Source organism: Pygoscelis adeliae, unplaced genomic scaffold (genome assembly GCF_000699105.1).
Source record: "Pygoscelis adeliae isolate BGI_AS28 unplaced genomic scaffold, ASM69910v1 Scaffold10, whole genome shotgun sequence".
Lineage (NCBI taxonomy): Eukaryota > Metazoa > Chordata > Aves > Sphenisciformes > Spheniscidae > Pygoscelis > Pygoscelis adeliae.
In genome coordinates, this window is record NW_008824053.1 from 10,800,279 (window position 1) to 10,815,485 (window position 15,207).

General features: G+C 46.3%; 1 protein-coding gene across 1 annotated transcript in view; it reads left to right on the forward strand.

Moving 5' to 3' along the window:
- SZT2 (seizure threshold 2 homolog (mouse)) overlaps nt 1-15,207 on the forward strand; it is a 66,130-nt gene that overhangs the window by 4,651 nt on the left and 46,272 nt on the right. Inside the window, 9 exon segments of the mRNA XM_009333910.1 lie at nt 1,136-1,295; nt 1,765-1,871; nt 2,063-2,273; nt 3,345-3,515; nt 8,903-9,134; nt 10,391-10,520; nt 11,803-11,945; nt 12,604-12,756; nt 13,109-13,223. Of these exon segments, the coding sequence (XP_009332185.1) occupies nt 1,136-1,295; nt 1,765-1,871; nt 2,063-2,273; nt 3,345-3,515; nt 8,903-9,134; nt 10,391-10,520; nt 11,803-11,945; nt 12,604-12,756; nt 13,109-13,223 (1,422 nt within the window).

Here is a 15,207-nt window from a genome sequence, read left to right on the forward strand (position 1 = left end):
CGGTGTTTGTGCAGTGCTTTTTATGCATGCCTGCTTGCTGCAGTATTTCTCTCACAGTAAACTACCCTGTAACTTCTTCCATGCAAATGGGGGAAAGAGACGCACTTGTAGGCCAGAGGGACTGGCGAGTCCTGCCACAGGCTGTGGGGTGGAGGTGGGAGGCCCCAGGGGAAGGGCAGGGATTGAAACTTTTTTTACTTTTGAAGTTGCATTAGCTGTGTCACTGTCAACAAGTGTCTGAATTTAAGGCATCTGGCAAATTAAAGTGATGGATAGTCAGGTTTTTTGCTCACAGCCGCAGGCTGCTCCCATTTGTGCAGAACACAAGTTTAGTTAGTTCTAGTTTTCTTTTCCCAGCTCCAATCATCTGTAGCTTTGCAGGGGAGGGTCTTGCCCATTCTCTGTATTAGCAGTAAAAGTGAAGCAATAGTTTATTACAGGGTTGAACTGCCAGAGCCTTCTGGAGATGAGGGGACTATGAACGCAGTAGGTTCCTCACCAGTGTAATTATACAAATTTCAGGCTTTGCCTGGGGGATATTTTTCATAGAAGATGCAGGAGAAGCCTACCTGCATTTGCTTATATCAGCACTGCATAACGAGTGCTGTTTGAACAGAGTTAAATGTATAGGCACTAGACTTTGTCCTTACGAGGCTCCTTACCCCCTCTGCTGCAGTGCTTCATAAGTGAGACATAGCTCTGTCTCTGCCTCTCCAGCGTTTCTGGGCTTTGCTTGAGTAGATGCTGAATAGCTGCAGTGTCTACTAAATGATAAGGAAAAAAGAGGTATTCACCATCTCTTTAATCGGGAACTGCTTTGCTCTGCAGAGGAGCTTTAGTGACCCCAAAGTGTCTCATCTTTCCCCTTCTGTGAGAAATCAGCTTATAATGAAGCTCTGAGCATATTGTCCCCTTCCTCCACCCTTGAGCAGCCTTGCCTAGCTGTCCTAAGGGGCCCGAGTGACCAGGACTTTGAGAACACCTGGAAATTAAAGCTAGAAGTGGAGTCTGCTGAAGTGCTCCAGGGCTGTGGTACCATGGGGCTCCTAGACTGAAGTCTGTTTGGGAGAGTGAGAACTAGAGCTAGGCTGAAGTCTGCCTCATGGGGCCTTGTGGGTTTTATTTACTTTTCCAGGTGGATTTATCGCCCCTGAGCCAAGAGAGCCCTGGTGACGTGCAGGAGCCATCTGGGAGGAAGCCCAGCGTGTCTGTTGTCACTGCCGATGTTGGTCTCGTCAGCATGGTCCGGCAGGGGATTCTAGCACTGCAGCTGCTGCCTTCCAACTCCAGCGCAGGTTGGCTTCGTCCTGTGGGTTAAGGTTTGCCCAGTTGTTTGCGAAGGGTTGTATTCCTCCTGCCTTAGGCTATTAATTTTGTAAGGGCTGGTGCATGGACCCTTCTGTTAGGGATGAAATTTCAACAGCAGCTTTTGCTCTGCACTCTGTGGGCAAATTGTGGTGGTGGGAATGGGGAGAACAACACTGCGCCACGTGCCATGTGTCAACGTTAGGGAGTTTGTGAGGAACCGCAGCTGTGACTGTTGCTCGGGACAACCCAGGATGTGCAGAACTGTGCCCTGCCCGAGTGCTTTGCTGTACCTTGTCGGGAAGTTTGCCAGCTCCAGAACTCCTTGGAAGCTCTGAACCAACCTCAGGATTTTCCTTTCTACTTTTGCCCTGCCTAAATTTTATCTCTGGTGGATATACTGGGAGAGCGGTAGCTGGTTGAGATGGAAGATGCACTAAGATACTGCCTTGTTGACAGGTATAATAATAATTACGGATGGTGTGACTAGCGTCCCTGATGTGGCTGTGTGCGAGACTTTACTCAACCAGCTCCGCAGCGGCACAGTGGCCTGCTCCTTTGTACAGGTATGTCTGCTGCTAGCAGGGAGTGTGGGGGCTGCTGCCTGCCAGAGGGAGGAAGGTGGGTTGCTGTCGGTGGCGTTCACCTCCAGAGGGGAAGAGAGGACTTCTCTGCCTGTCTGAGGCCTTTACCGGTCCTCTGCCTTCTCCTCAGCACTGCTGTACTCTCTCGGGTATCTTCTTTATCCATCCCGTAGGTGGGCGGTGTCTACTCGTACGATTGCAGCTTTGGCCACGTTCCCAATGTGGAATTGATGAAATTCATCGCCATGGCCACTTTTGGTGCTTACCTCTCCACATGCCCTGAGCTGGATCCCCTGAGCCTGGATCTGAATGTGTATCACAAAGCATTTCTGCTATACTCCTTTCTGCGTACTGGGGAGTCCCTGAATCCAGAATACTACTGCGGTGAGGAATGTGCATGTCCTCCTTCCAGCAGATGGATGTCTTACAGCACACCTCTTTGGGGTGACTCCCCCAGGCTTCGTTATGCTGATACTCTCCCTTGTCCCCTCCGGGCCATGCCTCCTGTAGGCTCTGGGCACTATTGAACCATGCAGCCTCATCTGTGACTCCCTGGTTCCAGGAATTGGGTGGATCGGGGAAAACTAATGTCCCATTTTGCACCATTCCCCTTTCTGTGGACTTCACTCAGCAAACTGCAGTAAGGCCTGCTGTGTTGGAACTTGGAAGGGGTGAGAAGCCCTCGTCCGACCTTTCCTGCACACTGGCTGGCTTGCAGATTGGGACATTCTGGAGAGCTTGTCCTAATCGGGCTTGCAGATGGCAGTTTGGATTGAAAAACTAGACCCCTGAGAACTGTCCCGAATGCCTCTCTTGGTTGTTCTTAATTTGTGAATGTTGGTGACTGAGAGTATGCTAGGAGAGATTAGTTACCAGTAAAACATGGAAATTCCCTTTCATGCCCTGGTGATAATGCTGGTGCCATCTGCTCTTTCTGTAACTTGGCAGCAGAAGCCGCATACAGTGACAAGTTTGAAGAGAGCTGGACTGGGACTTGGAAATGTTGGATCGTAGAAAGATCAGGTGTTAGTGGTTTAAACTCAAGGCTTCCACATCCTGATACCTTTTAGAAAGCACCTGGGAATTCAAGGTTTTCCAGGGAAAGGGGTAAAGCCCAAAAGCTTGCTGTGCGACTGTTGCAACAGCTGTGCAGTTTCTGTCTGTCTAGGCGAAATGTGTAACTCTAATGCATGCCTTGTCACAAAGGCTGTCCCAGAGGAAGCAGGGCCTGGCACCCCACCCTGCCCCTCTCCCAGGCCTCTTGGCCATGCTAATGGACCTGCTTGCTGTGTTGCAGAGTCAGGAGTGGGTGTAAGTGGTGCCTGAAGGATGTACTGTTCTTCAGGCCAGCGAGTGTTCCTGGCAGCTTCTGTAAAGCACTTTGGGAGAGCTGTTGCTGTAGGATGAGGAGCAGGGGAGTTGCTCCCTCACAAACCCTATCTCTGCCGTTTGTAGTGTCCCAGCACAGACTGTTCAATGAGCACCTGGTGTCTGCAAGCAGCAACCCTGCTCTGGCGATGAGGAGGAAGAAGCACACTGAGAAGGAGGTGCATGCTGACCTCGTGAGCGTTGTCTCAGTCCGGCTGCGCGAGGGCTACAGCATCCGTGAGGTCAACATCACGAAAGGTGACTGTGCTGCGTTGGGGGCTGGAGGCTCGGATAGGACTCTGTTCTCAACTGTTGAGAGGAAAGTGCAGGGTCTGCTGTCTCAGCAGTGTGGCTGGTATTGTGGAGGAAGGAGCCATTTTCTCCAAACTTTGTTTTTCTGAATACTTGCCTGACGCAGGACTGTCCAGTATTGTTGTGCAATTGTGCACTTGCCAGGCTCATCCTCTGTGGCTGTTAGTGCCTGGGGAGCGACAGACAGACTGTGACCCTCTGTATCTTGGAAATGAGTCCCCACAATTGCAGGGGAACTAGTGACAGAACTTGGGGTTTTGCAGTTTTCTGGGATTTCCTCCATATTTCTCCTTTTTCATCCCTTTCTAGTCCTTTGCTAGATGCACTCCGAAATACTAACACAAAGTTGAGCCCTTTGGTACAACAGATTTCATGCCTCCAAACTGCAGTCTTCCAAAGGAAGAAATTGGGGGAAACAAGGATATTGTTAGGTGAAAATGCCAGATCAGTCAGGACCATGACAAATACTAGAAGAACATAAAACCATCCAGTGGTCCTGTTCTCTCATCTGACTCGCTAGAGGTTATGGCACCTGGAGTGTGAGAACTAGCTGCTGACCAGGGACCTTGAGGGGTTTGAGTATCCCAAGGAGTGTCAGTAAACCCTACCTAACTTTCCATCTCCAGCTGTGACTAGTGGTAGTGCTTTAACTGAAGGGGAGATGAAAAAATCCAAATGCAAGTTATGAATTGCAAGCAAGAGAAGAAATTATTCTTGACTGTCACAATGACCGGCAGAAAGCCTAGGATTCTTAAAACGCAACGTAAACGTGTACAACACATGGTGATCCAGTGTCTTCACTATTCTTTTTGGGATATTAGTACACAGAATATGTTTTATATCAGAAAATCGGTCTGTGATATAACTCCAAAATCATTCCAAACTTGCCATATGATGTTTGCTATGAATTTATATGGTCTGCCTTAAAATCATGTAAATATCTTACACCACTGCTCTGCTTGGAAGATTGTCCCAGAGCTTAATTGCTCCTTCTCTAGCTTCCTTTCTGAACTCACTCAGACCAAATTAGACCTGTGTGACTTTATTATCCTTAATTAAGTTTATCCTCCTTCTCTGGCATTGCACAAACGTATTTAAGAACAATGCCTTTCTCCTTGTAACCTTCCTTTTGGCAGGTTAAGCAAGCCAATGTTTCAGCCTCCTTTTGTAAGGGCAGGCTTTCTGTTCTGTTTATTCATCTTAATAGCACTTTTTTTTTTCTCCCTTCAGTTGTTCGCTTTTCACAGTTTGGTCTCATATTTCTTGAAACAGTTGATAAGAGTGTTGTAAATGTGGTTTTATTGGTGCCTTGTTCAGTAACGCAATACTTCCCTGCTTCTGAAGTAAAATACCGTATCTGATAGACCAGGAATCACATGAGCTTTCTCCATGATTGCATTGCACTGTTAGTGCAGAAATCCCTGTGTCTTTCACGCACCTTTTGCTTCCAGCTGATGAGTCCTTAGGGGTGTTTTATTGGTTTTTGTTTAGTAGTCCCTCAATGTGCTATTATTCACATAATAGCACTCTTAAGTTCATCTCACTCAGTTCATCTCACTATTCCAGTGTGATGACTGGGAATTGCAGTTCTTTTGGCTTGATGCTTCTTACAAACTGAATGGATCTAAACAAGCTTTTTTGGGAAGGTTGCTAACAATTATATTAGGTGGGACAATTTCTAAAGTTGGTCTTCCAGGAGGATCCCTAATTTCTTGTTTCAGGAGTTTTCTATTAAAAGTAAGAATCTGCTAAGGGTTCCCATTGAGACAGCTCTTCTAGTAATGTCTGCAGATTGCTTTCACCAATCTCCTGTAGGGGTAGCATGAGATACTTCCCTTAAATCCAGGCAGATTAGGTCCATTGTGCTCTCCTTGTCTAGGAATATCTATGAAGCAGTCTGACAAGTCAGTTTCTGTCCAAGCTGTGCTCAGTATTGTGTCTTTTATCCTTCTGTGCACCAGTTCGCTTACAGCTTGGACAGCGCTGGAGAGAGCGCCTTTCTTTAATCTGGCAGCAATGGTGAAGTGCCTTTGGTGACTGTGAAGTCCTATATAGAAATGCTGGAAGAGATAGCAGGTGTGAATCATTCAAAAAGCAATCAGACAAGTTCACGTTGTACCTTTTTGCACAAAGGTGTAGCTACAACCTCTGGCTCAGGATATCGCAAAACAGCAAATTCCTGGACTCTGGAGGAATGTATCAGAAATATCACCACACGTTCACCATGCTCCCTGCACTTTCCTCTAGGTATCTTCCTGATGCCTTTTAGCCCTTGGAACGCTAAATGGATTGGTCTTCCGTTTGCACAAGAGCAGAGAGCAGAAGAGCAGCTGCACTGGATCGGAGTTACCTTCTGTGGTGAATAGCTATGGGCAGGTGCACAGGGAGGAGTAAGAATAGGGTAAACGTACATGATAACTCCTTTCTCCTTTCCTTTTTTCTTTCCTTTGAACACTCTCTAGCTCTTTGCAGCTCAGGGGCTCCCTGAGCCAGAAATACTTTCTGTGTGTTTTAATGAAGTTTTTTTAGAAGGAATTTAAAAATGAAATGTCTGAGCTATCAAAAATACAGTGTGTATTTCTATGCCAGCCTTCAGAATAGTAGCAGATAATGTTACTTATACTTTGGAAAGGTTAAATGCTCTGGGGAGTTGCTGGCTGTGATCAGAAAAATTGTTGCACTAACATCTTAAACTAGAGTTTACAAAAGATCAAGACATTTAGACGTTCAGCACTGCCTCTGCTAAGGAAAAGCATGTTTGGCTAATCAGGGGTCTCTGGGCCATTCTGTAGAGAGGTGTATAACAAAGAACAGTTAATTAACCTGTATGCCAAAAGCTTTTGCCAAAACTTGCAAACTAAAGGCTGTTAAGGAGCCAGCTGGCTGTGAAGCAAGACAAAAGAGTGCAGTTGTGGACTTTGACACTGTCGCTTTTCTGCTTCACTTTGCCAAAGGCAAAATAGAATAAATAGCTAGCTTTGTGCTCAGAGTTGCCTGGAGAGGTTTGTGATATTTATAAGTGCTCTGGTTACCCTCACTATTTGATTTTAGATATTTAGGCATTTAGAAGGCTACTGTGGTTAGTTAGGAATGCAGAAGTGCTTGCGAAAGGAGGAGGATTGGAAAGTATGGAAGGGAGAGAAGCTGTGTCTGAGAAGCCGTGGGGCCATGGCGTGTAATGGAGCTCAGCTCCTCTCCTGTTTCTTTCTGGGACAATGTCAGAGGATTGCCCTCTGTAACAAAAAAAAATTCTCACTGACCATTTTGTGTTGCTGTGTGTTGAGGAGAGCCTGGAGGACATTTTTCAAAACCTCTCTGAATCAGTCCAGCACCAAAAATGGCTGGGCACGAGCTGGCCAGTGAGAATGGCTGTTCTCAGTGTCAGGAATTGGGAAGACAAAGTGAGTTTTCTAAAAACCAGAGCTGGACTTTATGAAAGAAATCAAAGCAGCAAAACCTGTTGTTAGCTGTAAAGTCAAGAATCAGAAATAGATTGTTTTGCAGTAAGAACAAACTAAAGATTCATCTAGGTATGACTTCAAACTGAGCAAATATTTTGCCTGTGTTTTTAGTTCTGCTTGTGTTGGATTGTAGGAGTGAAGCCAGGATGACTAATGGAAACAGGTGGAAGTAGGAAATATTTTCATTAATGATCTAGGCAAAAAATGTAGGAATTTATTTATCATGTTTGCTGTTGATGAAGTAGAAAGGCTTTGTTATGAGAACCAAAATGTTGTGCAGAAAGCAGTGGATGAGTGCTAAAGCAATAAGAATGAGGTGACAGCATGAAATGGAAAGAGACAATTTTATAAATTCTTGTTTAGCCTCTCTGATAAACTAGACAATCTTCATATGGAAGCAACAGATGGTACAACCCTGGCAAATGCATTTATAGTAATGCAAAGCACCCATTGTGGAAAATATTAGTGACCTTAAATAAAATCCTAGTAATCCCTCAGATGAAATACAGGTGAAATATAGTATACATCTTTCATCATCTTTGTTCAGGGAAGATGAATTCTTGAGGTGTAGGAAGGTCTGGGACTGTTAAGGGGAATGGATATTCTGTCATAGGCTGATGACCATGGCTTGGTTTAACCTGCGCAGTAACAGCTGAAACTGGGTAAGGATTTCTTCCCCTAGTGCAGACTCCTTGTCAATGTTATGGAAATGAAGTTTCTTAGAATAAAAATAATTTAATCAAAAGAACAACCTAGCATGAATTTGGCATGTACTCTGGAAGGTTTCTTCTAAACGTTGATGGGGGAAGAGTACTCTGAGGGAGCCTCTGAGCAGGGACCATGGAAGCAAAAAGCAAGACGGCTTTAAAATGGAGTGTAATCAGCCTGTGATGGGGATGGCATGATGTGCCTATGACAGCAGCAAATGCAACTCTGCAGGAAACATAGGATCCAGGCTGGTGACCTGTTCAGACGGTTTCCAGCACTTATCTCACAAATGCTGCAAGTCCGGCAAACTATAGAGCATGCTGGACATCAGAATAGATGATTGAGCAGTTGAAACAGCAGCGTGGCACTGTTATAGAAAGTCATGTGTTTCCCTGGGTTGTTTCGGTACAAATACACATGCACAGTCAGCAGGAGTGTTACAGTTTTCTGCTCTTCTGGCTCAGTGAGGCTTGCTGTCAGGTGTTTGTGTTAATCTTGCTAGAGATGCAATGGTCTGCTTAAAGAAAAAGGTAAAAATGTACAGTTTGAAGAATGGGTGAATATTTATTCTTAACTTCTTAACTTTGGGAGGAGAGGAGGGTAAACATGGTGAGAAGCTTTTGATGCTTGAAGTTCTAGATTGCATGAAATACTGTCTGTGCAGGAAGAACATGGAGTTTAATTCAAGAATCAGGCATTACCTTCCACGTTGTTTATGATCGTGTTATTTATCATCATGTCCAAATGTCCATGTTTCTGCAATGGGATAGATTAACTCTGCAGAGTGCAGGTGAGAAAACTTTATAGCTTAAAGGCCCTGCACAACTGTGCAAAGCAACAGTTTTCTTGGAAACAAAGATGAGGCTGTGACGAAGAGAGCCCATTGCAAATGTCAGCACCTCCTCCGAGTTTCAGTTGCCTTCTCTAGTGTAGATACTACATGTACATTTAAAGAACTGTTCACCAAATGCTACTGTGTAAGCAAAGCCTCCCTCTGTTGGGGAGGAGAGAGAATGACTTCAGCTAGAGCAAACAGTTGTTAGATTACTTTGTCCTCCTCATAGCAATTGAACAACCTTACAGTACTCTGGAGTCCCTGGTCAGAGATAAAGCTCAGATGTGTATGAAACAGGCACTTGAACATACTCCTCTGCTCCCATGCAGGTGGGTCTCAGCTGGAGGTGAAACTAGTGCTGCTTTGGAAGCATAACATGAGGATAGAGTACTTAGCTGTGACACCCTGGCCCCTGGACCCATCAAAGCGCAGCACATGGGTAGAGGTGACGATGGAAGGAAGCTATGACATCTTGCATGACATCAGTTGCACCATGAGGAAGCCTATCACCAGTCTGTACCGCACTACAGTCATCCGGCGCTTCTGGAACACCTTGCAGAGGTGAGCCGCACCATCCCCAGCAGTTTCCAGTGTCTGATACAACCAAGAAATTCCTTCCTTGGCATGCTGGGGCATGGGTTATGCAGGTGGCCATACCAACCCAGGGTCCCAAAGGAATGTGCTCTGAGGAAGAGGCACGACTGGCAACAAGCTTGCTGTCTAGCCAAGGAAAAGACTCAGACTGGCCTGTGACCTAGTCTTTAAGATTGCTTCATGGTGAAGATATTGCTGCCCCTGAGTCCTGATCCTGTGATGCAAACCTTAACTCTGACTGTGTCGTGGTTTAACCCCAGCCGGCAACTAAGCACCACACAGCCACTCGCTCACTCCCCTCCCGGTGGGATGGGGGAGAGACTTGGAAGAGCAAAAGTGAGAAAACTCGTGGGTTGAGATAAAGACAGTTTAACCAGTAAAGCAAAAGCCACGCATGCAAGCAAAGCAAAACGAGGAATTCATTCACTACTTCCCATCAGCAGGCAGGTGTTCAGCCATCTCCGGGAAAGCAGGGCTCCATCACGCGTAACGGTGACTTGGGAAGACAAACGCCATCACTCTGAACGTCCCCCCTTTCCTTCTTCTTCCCCCAGCTTTATATGCTGAGCATGACGTCATATGGCATGAAATATCCCTTTGGTCAATTGGGGTCAGGTGTCCTGGCTGTGTCCCCTCCCACCTTCTTGTGCACCCCCAGCCTCCTCGCTGGTGGGGTGGGGTTAGAGGCAGAAAAGGCCTTGACTCTGTGTAAGCACTGCTCAGCAGTGACGAAAACACCCCTGTATTATCAACACTGTTTTGAGCACAAATCCAAAACACAGCTCCATACTAGCTACTATAAAGAAAATTAACTCTATCACAGCTAAAACCAGCACAGACTGCCATCCCATGGAGGTGATGTGCAGCTGTGCTGCATGGTCACACTAGGAGCAACACCTCATGTCTCTAGGCCTGATGGGCCTGTGGGTTATAACGATTTCCTGGCCAGGTTGACCGTTGCTCCCTGCTATTTGGCAGATTCCTTTTCTAGCACTTCATTCCCAACTCTGATCATCCTCCTTATATATTAGGCTGTTACACTTGAACTCCCTTAATGTGCTCTTTGCAGTCAGGCATTGAATCCCAGCATTGCCGTAGAAAGCTATGTCGGTGTAGATGGGCTCCCAATACATAGGGAGTGCTGTGTGTGCAGGCACTGGGCTGACTGGGGCAGCAAGGGGGAGAGCGTGGGCTTTTGTGGTTAACTGCCTCTTCTCTTTCAGCATCAATCAGACAGATCAGATGTTGGTTCATCTGCAGTCTTTTGACACAGTCCCAGAACACTTCACCATTCCTGAGAGCACCAAGAACGGGGTGCCCCTCTTCTACATCCCCCCAGGCTCCACCACTCCGGTATGTTCCCTCTCTCTCCCATTTAATGTGGGATAGGTTGTCCTTCCTGCCTATTCTGTCTTGCACCAGGGGATGCTGAGTCCCAACAGGCAATCAAGATCTTCTGTAACTCTCAGGCTTCATGTCTTGCTCTTTGTCCTGCTCAGTAACGAGTTCAGGTGCAATGCGGTGCCTGTTAACGTCCCATCCCATACTTTCTCCCCTCTGAGACATCACCCTATGTCTTTATTGCTACAGCTACACCTCTGAGCCCCACAGCAAGTCTCCTAAGTGTGCTGTGAAGCCTTGTCCTGTAGTGATGTGTTGTGTGAGACTGATGGGGAGGTTGAGACGCTTATTTTTGCCATGCTTTTTCAATGGATACCTCATATGTGTGGAGTTGCTGCTGAATAGTCTTGTGCCCTAGTGATGTAGCTCAGCACTGTCAGGTGAAGATATAGGATGTGCTGAATAGTTGTTTAATAGGCTCATTGTTCTGAGCACTCATGTGGAAGGTTCAAGAGAGATACTTGTCATCTGCGCAGCAGAAACTAAACAAAATATGAGCTAATAGTTTCCACTGCAAAATTCGAACTCCTTGAAGCTCACTGAGCAGAAGCGCTAGCATATTATCTGTTCCCTGCTAGCAGTGTCCTTGGCATTGATAGAAGACGACTAGCAGATATCAAAGCTGGGGAGCTTTAACTTAAGACAACTATCCCTTTAATTTTATTGCTTAAGCCCTTTACTACTTTAGATTTTCCTAGTAAATCTTCGCTATGTAGGGTTATGTATTCCACAGTATATCTGGAGCATCCCATCTTATGGCTGACCACCACTTTATTGCTGTGTCAGCAGAGTTGCTGTAGTTGGTGGAATCACAGTGTTACCATACAAACATGTTAGAATTGCCCAATGCCACCCATTGCTGGTACCCTATGTGCATGAGCACTCTCAGATGAGTTATCTCAGTGTTTAATTGCTCTGCTGACAGAAGCCATATATCCCCCTCTCAATCAGAAAGCACACCGTTACATATGACATCTTTTCCACGGTTGATTTACTTGATGCTAAGTAGTTAAATTCCTAATTGACATTTCAGGAACCTAATTTATTTTTGCTTATATTGTACTGCCTGTTTCAATGTGAACGCACTTAGTTATTCTGCTGAGAGGCAGTTACCGAAAGCCAGGGATGTGGCTAGCCTTCTAGGCCTATACAGCTCAGCCACTAAAGAAATTCCTGCTCTCTCTGGGTGGAACCAGACAGTTTCTTCCTGAATATTGCCCTGTCATTTTCTCAGGTGCTATCCCTGCAGCACAGTGGGTCTGACTCAAGCCATTCCCAGTTTGCCTCCTACTGGAAGCCTATTCTTTCCATGGATGCCAACTTCTGGCAGAGGTGGCTGCACATGCATCGTATAGTCCTCCTTCTGGAGCATGACACGTATGTAACTGGCAGGGCTGAACTTGCATGCACAGTGTGGGCCAGCCTGGGAAAGCAGGGCATCCAGTTCAGTTCAGTTGCAGAGTTGCAGCTGTCTTGCAGGTGCCTGTGGCCAAGGGAAGGGCCTCGCTAGTGGGACCTGGTGGATGGTGAAGGCTCATTTATCTGAGAGGGACTGCGGGTTGGGAAGTCATCTTTGTCAAGACGGGGGCTGTTCTCAGGAGCATAAATTGTTTCTCAAGTCCCTCTTGGGTTTGGATTTCCTGATTGCAGGGGGTGTGCACCATCCAGTTGGAGCTATCCCACATATTTCTGTTTGCTGCTGGAAAACATCTTCCCCAAAAGCATTGTTTTCCGGAGGCTGGTCCTAGTTGCAGAGTTATGTGAATAATAGCCAGATATTGCATGGAGTGAGATAGAAATGATACAAGGGTGTGCTCTCTGCAAGGTGGAGAGCAGGATCCCTGTGCGCTCAGGGAGTGTGGCTCTCACCAACAGGCACAGGTAGGGGAGGTGCTTGGGTATTGGCTGCTGTGGAGGAATAAGGCTGATGTAACAGTCAGAGGATGAGTTGGAATGGATGTAGCAATGTCTCTCTGGGCTTTGGGGGAAGAAGAGAAACTGTGGTTCTAAAATGGCTTTCTGTCACACCCTGCAGGCCTGTGCCCAAGCACCTGCACACACCGGGCAACAATGGCCGTTACAGCACCATCCAGTGCCGTATCTCTCACTCAGCGCTCACCTCCCTGCTGCGGGACTGGAGCAGCTTTGTGCTGGTGGAGGGCTACTCCTACGTTAAACTGATACACAGGTGAGTGGCTCTGAAGCAGTCCCATGTGGGGAATCAGGCATATGGCCAGACCAAAGATCCAGTTAGGAAAAGATGCTGTGATGGGCTAGAAGCAGATGTCTAGAGGAGAGAATAAGAGCAAGACAAGTGGGTATAAAACCCTGCATATTCTGAACTGCTGCCACTGCATTCCAGGCGCAGCCCAGAGGGAGAGGGAAGCCAGCTGGGGGGTTTCTGCATGCTAGAACTGATGTGTGTTGCTGCCAAGTTGTGTGGGCTGTTGAGCTCTGCGGAGCAGGCCTCCACTTGGCCTGACATGACAGAGCAGCAAGATCCGTGCTATTTCAGCCCTGTCTTAATCCCTCCTCTCTAGCTCTGAGGATCCCACACCTTCCTCATTTTATGTGGTGCGGATCATCTCCAAAGCTCCCTGCATGGTTCTCCGGCTGGGCTTCCCCATTGGCACACCTGCACAGGCCAGGAACAAGGTGGGTAGATCACAGGTGACGCTGAGGGCAGGTGTCCTCTAATAACTAACTACTATGTTAAGGCTTAGATGGGTGCGAATTTACTGTAACAGAAAGGGACAGTTTGGACGAAGCTTTCTGTGTTAAGTCTATGAAAGCTCTAAACCCAAAGACTCGAATGTCACTAGAATAGCTGGTCACATGAATGTTTTTCCCACTGCTTAATTCAGCTGTGGGGCTTGAAATAATTCAAAGGTTATCTAGTCTATCCTTGTGACCAAAGCACAATCAATACTGTCTGTCAGGAACAGCAGATACTTGTCTGACTTATCTGTAAAGACCTCTGTGATGGATGTACTACATCTTTCCTAGGCTATCTGCTTCAGTAGGTGGTGAATTGCATATGTATATTGTATCGTTTGGGCAAGGAGGAGTTAGAGTTAAAATGCAAACAATGCCCCTCATGAGCAGTACAGGGAGAGAAGAAAAATGTAATACCCAGAAAATGTTTTAAAGAGATGCAAGTCTGCTAGATAGACTTTTAATAACCTCTTTGTATCAAAAGAAATGGGCTGCCCTAGTCAGATGCAGAAGGTGGAGTTACTGTGTGGACTGTTTCTCCAGCTCTAATGGCTGAGACAAGTCTAAGTGTTCCTAGATAAAACAGTAAGTATGAGAAAGATGTCCTGCTATTGAGCCGTGTGAACCTTTTGTTATAAACAAGAGGTTTATCATTAAACCTTTATCTTTTGTCTTCATGAAAGAAATCTTTGGTTTGTCTTACTTAGCTTTAGTGTTAGATTAAGTCTGAGGAGAAGCTGACAAACATGGGAAGGACCATCTTTTTCTGAGATAATGAACACAGATAACACTAAATGCTCTGACACTCTGGAGGATCTGCCCTTTCATGTCTTTAGGGGATCCAGGCTTTGGGCAGTGGTTGCTGGGCCAACATGTGGGCTGGTAATGCCAAGTGACAGGTTTTATGAAGGAGTTCCCTCTGGCAAGTGTAAGTTAATACCTGTCTCATGAAGAAGGTGTGAGACAGGCACCATAGCCTGCAGCTCTGGGCAAGCTCCAGATCATTGCAGCAGGAGCTGTATGTAGACTGCCCCAGGGGTGGAAACGCAGCCCTACCATTTGCCATGGACTGGGCGGTGACCGATACAGGCATGGGTTGGTTCTCTGGTTCAGCTGCAGTGCCTGTCACCGGGGTTGGAGTAGCCGCAGCGCCTGTCGTGGGGGTAGATCTCTGGATGGTATTCTTAAATAATTGTTTAACCTGAAACAAGACCTGAACCGCATTCAGGAGACATAGCAATAGGAACATGCTGGTTTGAACGTCCCAAGGATATTCAAAATTCTCAAGAGCCGTTGTAACTAGCCTTGAAGGAGAAAGGAAAGGAGTGGGGAAAAGTGTCCCCCCTGTCTCCCCCACAGATTGGTTCCCTGAGGAGAAAAGGTAAAGAGTGTAATTATTAATAGTTTCCAAAACGTGGCTCCCAAGGTACGGGAATGACAGCAATGCCGAGTACAAATACCTGATTAGTCTCATGACCAATAATTTTATCATATCATAAACCAGTGTTACACACCGCAGCAAAATGGTATCCTTAATCCAGCTCCCAGAGGTGATAAACAGCACAACAGGGAACATACACAGCAAGTAAGGTGTTACATAACACAACTTTGAGAACAAGCACGACAACTTTGAGGGTAAATTAATCAACATTGTGACCAGCGACTATTAAACCAATATAATGAATGCTTGTAACAAATTTGCCTTAACACGCTCTGGTCAGATCTGTCATTATCTGAACACTTTGTGCCCACGTTGGGTGCCAAAAGGACTGTTGTGGTTTAACCTGGCAGGCAGCTAAACACCACACAGTCGCTCGCTCACTCCCCGCCCCAGTGGGATGGGGCAGAGAATCAGGAAAAAAAAAGTAAAATTCATGGGTTGAGATAAAGACAGTTTAATAGGACAGAAAAGGAAGGGAAAATA